Here is a 13,175-nt window from a genome sequence, read left to right as displayed (position 1 = left end):
TTGAGGACGTTAAACACAGCAGCACATTATTGAGGACCCAAGATTTGCAATTTGACACTCTGACCTTCATCACTGCAAATAAAACAGTGAAATTCACATTGTGTGCTGCAAATATGATCATAAAAAGATAATGGCTATGTTTTGGTGCCACCACTCTCTTCCAGCACACACCCAGGGTTCAAAGTTAGAAAGAGAATTGTTCTTCTTTGGAAGATGTTTTGTTTAACAGTTATTGTAGAATATTTGCTCCCTGAGCTATGCACAAGTCTAAGAAGAAAATGGCCATGCATTATTTGGTGTGTGACCTGAAGAGTGAATTGTTCAAAATAATACAATTGGTATTTAGAACTATTGAGAGTTCAGATGAATAATCATCTCCCCCAAATTATGAGCTTTACAAAAAAAAAATTGCTGTTCTAATTGAGATTGGCAAGTAGAATATACTGCAGAAAGGAACCCAATTTATGTTCCAAGAAAGCTCTAGGAGAAAAGAGAGCCCATGCTCTGTAGAAATCATGGTTTCTAATATGACTACATGTATGGACTTCATCTACAGATTCAAGAGAGAATCTATCCAGGACACTGATAACTTTGAGAAGCTTCCATCTCCCCAAGCTCCACTTTTGAAAGTCTGAAGCCCATGTTCCCCTAATGCTATATAACTAAGGTCACCCTACCTGCTTTTAAGGGCAAAAGAATTTGTGAGCAAGTACAGATGGCAAATGTTGACCTTATGTTCTCTGTGTGCTAATTTCTCCAAAACATGTAAAGGTCTGGATATACTTTTCATGGATTGTTTGAAATCTAAGCTTCAAGATAGATCCAGCCATATATGCATTTATGGTGGTTTGGGAATCTAATATGAACAAAGTTAACTGCTTTTTGACCTCACTGGAACTCATCTTGGTAATGTTATGCTTAGTTTCCTGGTGTGCCTTAAAATATTTAAAGGATTTCATGGAATTTTAACTGGAAAAGAACATTTTAAAAATCAAATTCATGTGAAATGTTGCTTTATTATCTGGAGTGGATAGGTGTGTGTGTCTGTTGTGTATGTGTATCTTTGTGTGTTTTAAATAAAGAATGGTAGGTGGTATGGAGATGGAGCTAAGGGAAAAGACAAACACAGAATAGGTGCTAATTGAACAGCAAACTCTTCTGGTGTCCAAAGTTTCCCATAGATGTTGGATATAGGTTGTAGTAATTTGTGTTCCCATTTCATATTCTGAGTTTCTAAGCACAAGTGATGCCATGCATCAAAAGAAGGATTCTGTGTTTCTTCAAGTTAGTGCTGGCTTCATTAGGGTAGGGGGAGAAAGGGCCTTGGACCATTATTTAGTCCTTAGGGTGAGCACAGTGCCTTTATGGGACTTAAAAAGCAAATAAAGGATCTAAATTCAGCCCTTTGAACCTGGGACAATTCTGAAAAGCTCACACAGGGGGTTAACTTTAGAGGTAAGTTGGTATCTTTTTCTTATAAATGAGTTCAATAAGTTTATTGAGAACCACACATGCAAATTTTATGGGCAATATGTGTGATAGCAGCAACAATGAATTTAACTTCCAAAGTTTGTATCACTCTCCTATTAATCCCAGCATCCATTTTGCCTTCCCCTGATACTTGGAAGCAGGTGATACAAAGGAGAAAAGTATGTTCCTTTTAAAGTAAGATCAGCCTACTTTCCTCCTTCTCAAAATAACTATATTCACCAAAAAAGGGTCTTCTATATTGATTTTCACTAACTTCACATTCTTAGATTGTGAATGATCTCCAATCAGCTCTATTTAAGCATTATATTTACCAGGAAGTCTTGGTTACCAGGGAAGTATCCATTTAGATTCGCCCACCTGAGCACTCCCTGTACTATATTCTGGGTCAAGTACACGCTTCCCTTCCTTATGTTTTACTGTGTTTAAAAACACCAATCATTATGAAATGTTCATGAGACATTTTTTGTTCCTTCACACTGCATCCATACTTGCTTTCCAGAATGATTCAATTCTTTAAGGCTTAACTATATCATGAGAAGAATTTCTTCAGGGAGAGAGTAGGAATTACAAATCCGTTTGTTTGAGGATGTTTTCTTGACAGTGAGGTGATAGAATTGTGACATCTGAAAGTATACCTTGACTTTTGGTGACATGTACAGACTACATAGATTTGCTCTCATCATGTCTATTGACTCAAGAAATTTTCCCTTAGGAAAAAAAATGGCAGTTTTTAATGTAGCATCATCCAAGTGTATACTATTCATTCCTTCTATTGAACTCAATGTATATTTTACCCCAAGGGCATATTTTCCTCGTTGAGACTAATTTTCTCTAATAAGAATAATAATACCTTCTATATACCTAATACCTTCATCCCAAAAACCCTCCTTGCTTTGCCAGTTCCATGATGAGACACACAGAGCATGTACAAGTATAGCCAAGAGCCATAGCTCATTTTACACACAACTCTACAAGGTTAACCCTCTGTTTTCTGTTCACCTTTTTTGTTCCCTTTGACACAGGGAACTCTTGAGAAACAGAAAGTCTTAAGGTGATTTTGTTTAGTAGTTAGAATATTGACAAGTTTGATTCCAAAAGACTCATGTATGCTTTTTGGCTAGCCTTTCAAGAGGAAACTTCAAAAGTCTTCCAGAAAGACTCTTTCTGGAAGTAATAGAGCATAGATAACTTAGCAACATCTGACATTCCAGCACAGAATGTATTTTGACCGTATATTCTCCTGCTGGCAAAACTAAGGAGATACAGTTTAGTTCTAAAATAAAATTATGTGAGTTCAGTTCTAAAATAAAAATTGGGGAAGAAATATGGAAAGCACACCCACTCACATCAGTTACCATTTAAGGGTTTCATTTTATGTCAGAGCTTGAGTATAGAGCTGGTCTTGAATCATACAACTCTGGATTTAGTATTTCAAAGATCTCGAGGTATATAAACATTTACGGCATATCTGTATTTTGTTTTGAGTTGGCTTTATGTTACCTATGAATTAATTTAACTTCTTTAAGCTTTAAACTATTCACGCATACATGCACTGAAGTACTTTCATCTAGCAAGTAGCCACTGAAATCTACTGGCATGAAGCGTTCAAAACGCAAATGAAAAGTCTGCCCAGTCAAGTAGCGCTACGGTGATCCTTTTTTAAACACAGCAGCGGAGTGCCTGGTTGCTGGAACGGCCTGGCTGGGGAGACTTGTAAATGTACCATGCATTATAGAGCTCGGGCAGCGGGGCAGCGGGGGTGATTTAACACAACTAAAAGAATTTTTAACTTTTCCATTTCCTGACTTTCAGGGGTTTAAATTTTTAGCGTTAAACTGGCATTACCAAAGGTTTTACATTGAGTAATGGGATCATTATTTCTCCCCCCACTGAAAGGCGGGTCTTCAAGAATGGAACCATGTGGCTGAGCAGAACTCAATCCCAAAGGAATTGCATAGGAATCGCTCAGGCAATAACAACTGCTAAGGGAATTTGTGTTGTCAGCTTGCCAGAACATCAGATCCACACGTCTGGTCTTGCAGGAAGGTGCTAGAGAACTTTTTAAAGGTCCCTCTTGACCGTGACCGTGGCTTTCTATTCTTCCAAAGAAGTGGCTCACCCGTCTGCCACCATTTAGGGTTTGCATCTCCATCCTGAAGGAAACAGAACCAGCCTCCTTCTCCCCACCCTGTATCTACTGGGGAGTCTCAAGAAGAGCAGCTGCATGAATCATATCATAAACAGGACACTGGCCCAGCATTTCTGGTGGAAATCTGGGGTTGCAATCTTTCCTCTCTCCACTGCAGCCATTAAACTATAGGCTGGAGACAGCGCAGCAATAGAACCCAAGCTGTAATGCTTGAGTATGTAAGAACTTTCATAACAGAATTTGAAGAATTGGGATAAAACAAGTGTTGATATTGTTTGAAACTCTACTTCATATTCTTAAATTCTCTTCTCAAGAAATATATTTCTCTTAGTAGCCCATCTCTTACTAATTATAATCATATTATTAAATGCCCTACAAAGTAAATCTATGTGGTTAGCATATGCAGATAATCATATTTGCAGACATTTTTAAATGCGTGGGTAGCTTTTAAGTATCCAAATTATGTGAAGCATAGACAAACCTTTTGAAAAGTTTTTTTTTTTTTGCCTCTGTTAAAGTTTCATATCTGTACTGAACAAAACCAATAGCACTTGTTTGGGTTTTCCTGAAGACTTTTGACTAATTTATACTAATTTCTAAAACGTTTCATTAGAATGAAAAAAAGTTAATCATATAAAGGCAGCATCTCTCTCTCCCTCCCTCCCTCCCTCCCTCCCTCTCTCTCTCTCTTGCCCTCTCGTCAGAAAAACAAAAACAAAACAGGTTGTACCTGGTGACAAAATTTGTTTGCTCTGCAAAAATGTACAGTGCTTTATCCTTCCTGGCTTAGAAAAGAGTTTAGATGCTTTTGAGAGATTACATTCATTCCATTTTTACATTTCTCTTCCTTAGCCTCTGTGCACTCAGTAAAAACCATATTGTTGAGTCTCTCAGCAATCTCCTCAGAACTGCCCCCCAGCCATGTTCCTGGAAAAGTGGTCATACTCTGTGTCCCCAGCGGCCGGGACACAGAAGACTGTCTCACAATGCCGCACTGTTGCGGGGAGAGGTAGGCGGCCAGTTCCCTTGATGCTCGCGGTGGGGGTGATTGTAGACGGGCAGGACCATGCGCTGGCTCCGGGAGGAGGAAGGGGTGAGTCCTGGACGCCGCAGGTGGGGCTGGTGGACCGACAGTCTGCGGGCCGAGTGGCCTTCTGAGCCTGCCCAGCCCCGGAGAAGGTCCAACCCAGCCGGAAAGAAGAGCTGCGGCTTAGGACCTCCGGCGCCCGGTGCGGGGGGCGGCTGCAATCTCCAGCCCTTGCCGCGGCAGTACACGTAGCCCCCCCCCGCCCCCCCCCCCCCCCCCCCCCCCGGCTGCAGAGCTTTTTGACTCCAGGCAAGACGTGGGGTGGCGAAATCTGGGTCCAGATCACAGTTTCTGTCTGAAAGCATCGGCTTGGGTTTTCCCAGCCCGTGTCACCTTCACAACTCCCAAGCAAGAGACAACGGAGGATCAAATTCGGAGCAGGCAGTAGCTGCTGTGCGTTTCCCCCCAGGCCACTAAATGCGACCCGCTGCCCCCAGCCACCTCAGGGCTTTATCATCTTCTGGCTAACACTTTCCTAGGGTTCGCCTTTATCATGGTGATTTTTAAAATAATTTATTTCTCCCGCTGTATCAAGGGTAACGACAGAGTCAAGACGGACTCTGAAGATACACCCGAAAGGAAACAAAAGGCAACTGTGACCTCAACTCTGGTACAGGGAGCGCGACTTGTTCCACTGGGGTCCAGCTAGCTGGGTTCATTATGGGGTCTAATGTCATTGCACCTCGACCCCTCCGAGTTTGTTCCTACCATAGTAGTCTTAAAAAAGAAAAAAAACACACACACAGGCACACATCGAAATGATGCCCAGAAGGATAAATCAGGATTTCTTCAATCTGGGACTGGTAAGTTGGGAGTGCACAGGGGGCCAGACGGACATGTCCCGGCAATCAGAGAACACATCCCACGGAGGAGCAGCGCATTCCCGCGTCCTCCCGGTCCTCACCATGCCCCTCTCCCGCCGCTCCGGGTGGACGCTGCCGACTGCTGCGGTCACCGGGCTCCGCGACTCTAGGCCCTAGGGCAGCACGGGCCAGAGAAGGCTAAGCACCGAGCTCACGCAGCCGGAGATCAGTCTGTCTCCTTACGTCTATGGGTCAGCCCCGACCTCTACGGTGTCGATCCTGTGGCTGCAGTGAGGGCCTAGGGGGCAAACCTTTTTTTGTGTAACCTCAGTCGAATCTCTAAGATTGGATGCAGGAGGAAGGGGCTCCACCTTCCGTGCAGACACGGCGGTAAGAGGCTCCTTTGGGCGTCTCAGCTGAAGCTGTTGCTCTAGCCTAGGGAAATGACAGCCACGGTGTTTGGGGACACGGTGGGGGTTCAGATCCCACAGCTGTACTCTTAATTAATCGGGTGATCTCATTGAATCTGGGCATACTATGTGCTCTTATTTACTCTGTCTCTGTTTTCTCTGCTGTAAAGCCGGAAGGGTCTTAATACCTCCTTCGCAAGGTTATTGTGAGGATGGGGGCAGATCACTTATGAGAGCGCTTGGGACGTTGTGGACCCTCCATAAGTGGAGGATGAGTTGGAGAAGGGTGGGCCTAAGCTGCCCCCAGCTGCTGCGCGGAGACTCCTTGGCCTCGGGATTTCCAGCCCACAGCAGGTGGCCCTGAGTAGCCCCTGGGGGGCCCGCGACGGGGATCCTGCAAGACGTTTCTATGAATACCGAACGGTCTGACTCTCCGGCTGCTTTGGAGACTGATGGAGAAAGCAGAGGGATTTGGAGCCCAGGGGAGAATTGAGGGTGGAGGGGAGAACTGGAAAAGAGAAAGAGAAAGAGAGAGAGAGAGAGGCCTTTCTCAATCTCGGCAAAGCAGTGCGGTCAAATCCGACGCCTGTAGGTGGCGCCGTGACCGGGAGTGGCTGCGGGAAGAGGGGCGTCCAGGGACCTGACGACCTCGGGGAAACTCTCCGTGACTCCCACCCTGGCCCTCTGCTCCCCGGCTCCGCTTCCTGTTTTCGGGGAGGGGGGAAAGGGCGGTAACGAGGACAATGCAGCACGATTCCTCGCTCTCGGCGCCAGTGCGGGACCGGTGGGCTGTAGAGTGAGCACGGCTGTAGAGTGAGCACGGAGAACATGCTGCCTGGACGACTCCATGGGCGAAGCGCCACCCGTGAGGCGAGGGAGGCGCGCGGTGAACGAGCGCGGGCCTCTGCACCATCGAACAGGGGGGAAATGCCCGTGCCCAGCGCGCCGGCTCCGGCCTGCGGGGCTGACGCTGGCTTCTCGGATGCCGTGGACAGGGTCTGGGAGGGTCGTCCCCTCGGTCAAGGGGCGTCTGGCCCAGCCGTGCCACCATCTGACCCTGGACAAGAAGTACACAGGCCGGGCCTCCCAGACTCGGACAATCGAGACCTTGCCAGAAAGCATAACCTGGAGCACTGGGAAGGCCCGGAAGGGCTTCGCGTTTGCTGGAGCCTGGAAACCAGAGCTTGGAGGCGCCGCCTGGTTTGCGTTAGCCTGTTCCCTGAAGGGTCTGCAGAAGGAAGCGGCCCTACCCGCCTTGCGCGGCCGCCCGAAGTACCGAGGACAGGGTCTCGGACAGCTGTTATTTAAGAAGGCGAAGCCCACCCGGTAACTCTGCTTTTCCCTTAAGCAGCTGCGATTCCCTTGAGTGATGGTGGAAGGCGTCCTGCTCTCGTCACCCAGTCGCGTGTCCGCGCCCGGCGCCGCGACCCCGACAAGACAGAGTCTCCCGCCGGGCCGCTGCCCCCCGCCGGCCAGGCTCCCATCCTCGCTCTTTCTTGCCGCCCCACAGCCATGAGTTTCACCCCCTTGCACAAAAATATGTTCTTTCAGTTGCGGATTTAATAAACAAACGTAACCGTATCACATGGGGCTCGGCGCGGTCCTTCTGAAAGCAATTCTGTTCTTGAAAACTGAAAAATGGGTGTAATTTGCGTTCAGAAAGTGATGTTAAGGTCATGGCAATTTCCCTGCCGTTATTTGTTTTTACTTTGAAGTCTTTAGGGAAGATTTGCTTATACAATCGGAAACTTTCCAATGTGAGGGTACTAGCAATCCCGCCTGCCTTCAACACGGGGAGGATGCGGGGGGTGGAGAACAATTATTGAGTGACGCTAATGTGGGGTAACTGAACAGAAATGCCGATTGTTTTTATTGTAACAGAAGGAGTGAGCAAACAGAAAAACCAACCCCGGGTGATCGGAAACAGGCAGGCGGGGAATTAAAAGCGGGTTTCAGGAGGCAACAGGCCCCTCCCCTGCCCTCGGCAGGAGAAAGCGGGAGAGGAGCGCTCGCAACCCCCGGGGCCGATCCCGCGGCCCGCAGCGCTGGTGACTGGCAGTTGGCGGACCCACCACGCTGGGCGGGATTTCAGCGCCCCGGCCCGACCCCGAGGGCTTCCGCCCTCGCTACCTCGCGGAGCAAAGAAAGACGGTGGAACCTTGGGCTCCGTCGGAGGGAAGGCGGAGAGGCAGCGCGCAGCCCGGGACGACTCTCACCGCATCTTCCGGCGGCGCTCGGCAACTCTCCGGCGCCCCAGCGGCCGCTCCTTTGCCAGCACGTCCCGCCGCGTCCTCGCCTCGCGCTGCGGTCGCGGAGAGGGAGCCCCGAGAAGTCCAGGCCGGCAGGTCAGTGTACCGGCACTCCCCGCGGACCTGACTGGGCCAGGGGGTTCCGAGGGCCCTACCGACCCCCTCCCCCCATCCACCCCCGCGGGCTGTTCCCTTCGGCCCCCGCCCCCGCCTCCACGAGCCTATCGTAGGGTGGACTCCCCCCCACCCCCCCGACCTGGGCGCGGGGCGCGTTTCCGTCTGCCACGTGCGGCCGCAGTCCCTGGGAGAGCGAGTGGGCGGAGGAGCTGCGGCTGACCCCGCGAGGCTGGGGCACGGTGGTGGGCGGCTCGGGCTTGGGGCTCGCGGCCCAGAAGTGGGCAGTGCGGTCTGGAGAAGCCGCGGGCACCCCGGCACTCACCCTCCACGAGATGTTCCCATTCGCGCTTGGGAGGGGGAACCGCATCCAAGGTTTTGCCTCTACCGTATTTCCCGCCCCGGTGGTTGGAAGAAGTCATTCTTCTCTAAAACCCCTTGTCCCTGAACTCGGACCTGACTGCTTTCCGATTCCTGGAACTCCCCGGGTTGGGCAGCGAGGAGGGCCACCCTCACCTGGGGCTGTCCTTGTCTGGCGTTCTGTTCTGTCTTTTCTCGGCAGGGGGGTATGTGGAGGAATCAGCTGGATTGGTATTCTAGTCTGCCCACTCTGCTCGTCGTAACTGCAACTGGGAAGAGCCGGACACCCCTCGCCCCCCTGCAGCGCATACACTTGCTCCCCTCTTGCCCTGCGCTCGGCATCCGCACTCATCGCCCACCTGCAGACAGAGAAGCGGGGACCCGGCGGAGAAGCCCAGCGCCGGGTGGGTCAAGGGTGGAGAGCGATGGAAGGGCACCCAGCATTCCGCACAGCCTCCAGCGCCTCGGGAGCCATCTGCCAGGTGGCGCAAGGGCGGGCTCAGAAGGAGTTAGATTCTTGTTCCTTCCAGGCGTCTTTCCGTAGACCGTGCTAGGGCCGGGAGGGGGGCGCCGCAGGTGACCGCCCGCGGCGTTGGGACCGCTGACAGATTTATGGAGACTTTACAGTATCTGGTCTGAGCCCGCAGGGGCAGGACGGGAGTTCTTCCGAGGAGGGAGGTGTGCTGCGGGCTAGAACTCCAGCTGCCGCGCGCCGCCGCAGAGCCGCCTTTGGCATGCCAGGCCCCGGCTCTCCTAGCGTGGGTTACAGGTCTGCCCCGGCCAGTAGGGAACCTGCAGGTATCCTCAAGCCCGCGTGATTCACTCCCTCACACCCTCCGGTCAGGCCAGCTTCCAGTCTCCCACTGAGTAAATATTTATCCTGAGAACTGGTCGCCGCTGGAAGGAGACCCCCCCAGCACCGAGAGAAAGGCTTATTGGCTTCTCCCCGCCAGAGTCAGCTACAGGCCTTACTTGTTGTGTTTCGGTTTTGTTCTTTCAAACGATCCCGATGTGTTCTCCCGGGTCCAGAGCGGGCACCAATCAGGAGGCGGTGACCGCAGCTGACCCTTGCTCTTTCCTGCAGTCCTGCATCCCTGTGCCCATCGTCGAGGTTTCCTGGCCCTCAGTGTTCCCATTTTCTGCCTCTCTCCGCCTCTGTCTCTCCCTGCCTCCTGGTCCCGGCTCAGTCGGCGGCTGCGGACAAAGCCGTCTCCCTCTTGGGTTCAGCGCGCAGCTATTTCGCCCCTGCACTAGTGTGCTTCCTCGCGAGGGTTCAGCACCACTATTTTCTGCAAGTGCCCCCTCCTGTTCTCTGAAGTGTCTGCCCCTTTTACTTCCAGAGCCTGGCCTCAGCTTGCCGCGGTACTTAGTGCCCCATCGCAGCCAAGATTCCGCCGCGCTCAGGAGAATGGCCTGAGCCGAGAAAGCCCAGTACCCAACAGCGTAAGGGTGCCTGCGGGGCGTTGCGGGTGGGCGGGGGAGCTAAGCAGCTGCCCCCGCCAGGCTGGAAGCTGTACCCGCGCGCCCAGGGTGTGAGGGGGGGAGGGGGGTTGTCCGCCGCTGCCACAGCCAAGTCCAGCAGGTGGAAACCAAGAGATGAGAGCGAATCCGTGCGAGAGCGCAGGAAATGTGTATCAGCTGGGCGAGTTAGGAGAAAATTGTGTGATAGGTCACTTAGCCTTTCTCTAAATCATGCGGGTCTACATATCACCCGGATAAAGCCCTCCCAGAGACCTCCAGACCCCAGTGGTGCAGGAAGATGAACAACTTTTTTTTTAATCGTCACTGCAACTCCGCAGAGTCTACAAAGCGCTTACTGGGTGCACGAAAACCGCGCAGAGTCGCTTCAGAGCTCAATACTTAATACGCGTATCTGGATGTGTGTGTCAGTGGTATTCTGATTAAGAACCCGAGCATATTCATTCTTTCGCTCAAGGAAAGGACACTCATCAGCTGGCCGGGAACAGCGCAACGTCTCATCTAATTTGCACCCCAGCCCCAGGAAGCTGCTGCTTCTAAATTCTGGGATTCCCAGAGGCCTGTCACGTTGTAAAGCGCCATGCAATGCCACATAACAGGGACTGAGGGTCAGATTGGTTTGAAATCGCTACCGAGCCAAAATTCAGGGAGACCTTAAACATTTAAAATCGAAGACGAGCAAGTGCTAGTTATGGGACTTTTCACAAGATCCTGATTGTACAGAATTCTGAGTGTTTGCACCCATCCTTCCTTTATCTTTCAAATCTTCCATATCTCTAGTTTCGAACTTAGAGTGCCCCCCCCCATTGAAGCATGAGGATAGAGAGAGCATTGTTAAGTTTCAATAAGCACAGTCGATCATTAGTTTTTCCTGGGTTTCTGTCATTTACTGGCCCAGGCTCTTGGCCCAGTCAGCTTCCCTAGGTAGACGGATCCTGCCGCACACATACTTCAAATTGTGAAGGAGCAGCCTGAATTCTGCGTGCGCAGCAAGGTGTTTTCTGACTATCAAGTAGCAATACCAGTGTCTTTGACCCGAAGCAGTACAAACTCCCAAATTCATAAAAAAAAAAAATTCCCTAGTTTATTTTTATGTTGATTCATGATCTTCACAACCCCTACTGAAGAGGAGTAATTTTAACCACCAAAAACCTTACTGTACATTTTAAATTAGACTTAGAGTGAAGGAAAGTGAAAATGCAGAGTCAGCAGGCGGAGAGCAAGCAGTAGGGCCCCTGGTACCTAAATCGAAGACGCGGGAATGACATACATATGTAAGCTCAGTTTCACCTTCTTTGGATCAAAGCACTTTCATATTTAAAGAAAACCACTTTGCGGTAGCTCACTGGTGGGGAAAACCCGGGCAAACGCAGGTGCACCCAGTGAGGGGTCCTAGCCCGGCCGCGCGCTGCGGGCGGCGGTGAGGCCCCTACACACAGGCAACCAACCCTCGGCCGAGCGCACGGTTTAGTCGCGGGTGGGGAAGTCCACGGCGTTGTACCTGCCTGGAACCGGCGGGACGAGCGACTGGCCCTGCGGTGCCTGGGGGAATCCACTCGAGGACAACTTCGGGGAGCTGGCAACCCAAGGGGCCCCTGCCTGGCCCAGAGCTTTGGCCTCCACTTTGGGTTGACCTCCCCTACGGGCCTACCTTCTCACACCTGCTCCCTCGCCTCCTGGAGTGGCCTGGAGTGGGGCAGGATCGGTCCGGGACAGCGCTCCCCTCCCGGCAGCCCTCCCGAGGCTTACCGAACTGTTACTCTAAGACCCCTCTCCTGAAAGGTGGCGCCCGCCTCCCACCTGGAGGCCTAACTTCAATTCCCAGGCGTCGGGGGCTCCCCCCAGGAGTTCTCCTCGGCCCCTTTTCCCTTTGAGTCACTCATATTCGGACCAAACGCTCTCAGGTTGCTTATTCAGCATTTTTACCAGTCTGATTTTGTTGTCTGTTTGCGCTGCCCCTGGGAAGGTGTCAAACACCCATTTCATTGTATTTAGTCACCCAGGTGCGGGAGCAAGCCCGAAGGAGACAGCGGAAGGAGTTTCCCCCGCCGCGCTGCTCTGCGGCGGACCGCACCAATCAGCGCGCAGCTTGCCCTCCGGCCCGCCTTCTGAGGGCGTGTCCCCTGTGAGTGATAGACGGAGCCGCCCGGCCCCGCTCAGCCCAGCCCACGTTGCTGCTTAGATTGAAATGCAGAACTCAAGCCTCTTTCATCAGGGCACAGACTTCCTTTTACTCCTTCCTTTCGTACTCTCGCCGCCTCCTCCCCGGGAGAAGCGGAGGCACCGGCGGCCCAGGACATCGACAGGCCGGGCCACTGAGGCCGTGCGAAAAGTTCCTTTCTGGGAGTGCGGAACTGGGGCCCTCTTGGTGTACTGCTCGGAGCAATGGGTGAGCGGCGGCGGGGGCACTGTCAGAGCCGGGGAGGGAGGGAGCGAGCGGGCGAGAGAGGGCGGGAGGCAGGGAGTGCGAGGGCGCGCACCACTGAGCGCTCACACTCTTATTGACTTTGCTCGTGTTTCTACACGTTGTAGGAACACGCTAAGGTCAGCGGCGCCCAGCGGTTCAGTGTGAACGCTGGCTGCTAGGCTGCTGTTGATGCCATTTTCTGGTTTTAAGGAAAAGGAACCGTGGTACCATCGAGCCCCGCAGCCCCGGTGACAAACCAAGTTTTGTTTCACACACAGGCACACATGCAAACAAAACAGAAACAAAAACAAAACGAAAACCCTGTAGCCTCCCCCCAGACCTTGTCTGATTGAGCTGTTCCTAAACAGGACGGGCTGGGAATCGAAGAGGAGAAGCCCAGGGACTTTAGGTCGGAGCAGGCGAGAAAGAGCCGTTGCAGGCGTCCAGACCGATTTCCCCGACAGTATTGAACACTTGGGGGGTGGCCCCGAGTCTCCTCAGTTTACTTGCTTTTCGTGGCCGCTAGCACTGCGGGAATGAGGGAGGGGGCCCGACCCGGCTGCGGCCACTTTGGGCCGTTCAGCAAGATTTTGGAGACCGTGTCGTTTGAAGTTTGGGGACCTGCC

The 13,175-nt window shown here is 51.7% G+C and overlaps 2 protein-coding genes across 6 annotated transcripts in view; one reads left to right on the top strand and one right to left on the bottom strand.

Annotated features, from left to right (window-relative positions):
- The first annotated feature begins 4,563 nt into the window (after positions 1 to 4,563).
- The window catches only part of PAX9 (paired box 9), a 44,290-nt gene continuing 35,678 nt past the window's right edge, over positions 4,564 to 13,175 (top strand). For 3 of the 4 annotated variants that reach the window (XR_013162188.1, XM_077126920.1, XM_077126922.1), the window contains exons 1-2: positions 4,564 to 4,649; positions 12,138 to 12,531. Coding sequence is in view for 2 of the 4 variants with exons in the window: in XM_077126920.1 (XP_076983035.1) it covers positions 12,528 to 12,531 (4 nt within the window). In the remaining 2 variants the exon portion in view is untranslated. Of the gene's footprint in view, positions 4,650 to 7,919; positions 8,286 to 12,137; positions 12,532 to 13,175 lie in introns of those variants that run through there. The other variant, XR_013162187.1, reaches the window with a different exon arrangement.
- LOC143655627 (uncharacterized) lies at positions 7,337 to 10,153 on the bottom strand. Of its 2 annotated transcripts, none has more exons than XM_077126924.1 (2): positions 8,446 to 10,153; positions 7,337 to 8,242 (listed from the first exon to the last, which is right to left on the bottom strand). In XM_077126924.1, exons 1-2 carry the CDS (start codon positions 8,723 to 8,725, stop codon positions 8,067 to 8,069), a joined length of 456 nt encoding a protein of 151 aa, XP_076983039.1. In that variant the 5' UTR covers positions 8,726 to 10,153; the 3' UTR covers positions 7,337 to 8,066. The 2 variants fall into 2 exon arrangements, with proteins under 2 accessions (XP_076983039.1, XP_076983040.1); XM_077126925.1 differs by having other exon boundaries at positions 8,820 to 10,149.

The sequence above is a fragment of the Tamandua tetradactyla genome, chromosome 14 (genome assembly GCF_023851605.1).
Source record: "Tamandua tetradactyla isolate mTamTet1 chromosome 14, mTamTet1.pri, whole genome shotgun sequence".
Classification (NCBI taxonomy): Eukaryota; Metazoa; Chordata; class Mammalia; order Pilosa; family Myrmecophagidae; genus Tamandua; species Tamandua tetradactyla.
The sequence above is the reverse complement of the archived record's forward strand: the minus strand, read 5'-3'. Positions and strand labels throughout refer to the sequence as shown.

Bases quoted from the DNA above. Each gene is read 5' to 3' on its own strand.
- LOC143655627 (XM_077126924.1), bottom strand. From the start codon at position 8,725: ATGACTTCTTCCAACCACCGGGGCGGGAAATACGGTAGAGGCAAAACC. The intron at 8,243-8,445 runs GTCGGGGGGGTG...CCGCGACCGCAG, and splicing joins GAAACGCGCCCCGCGCCCAG to CGCGAGGCGAGGACGCGGCG.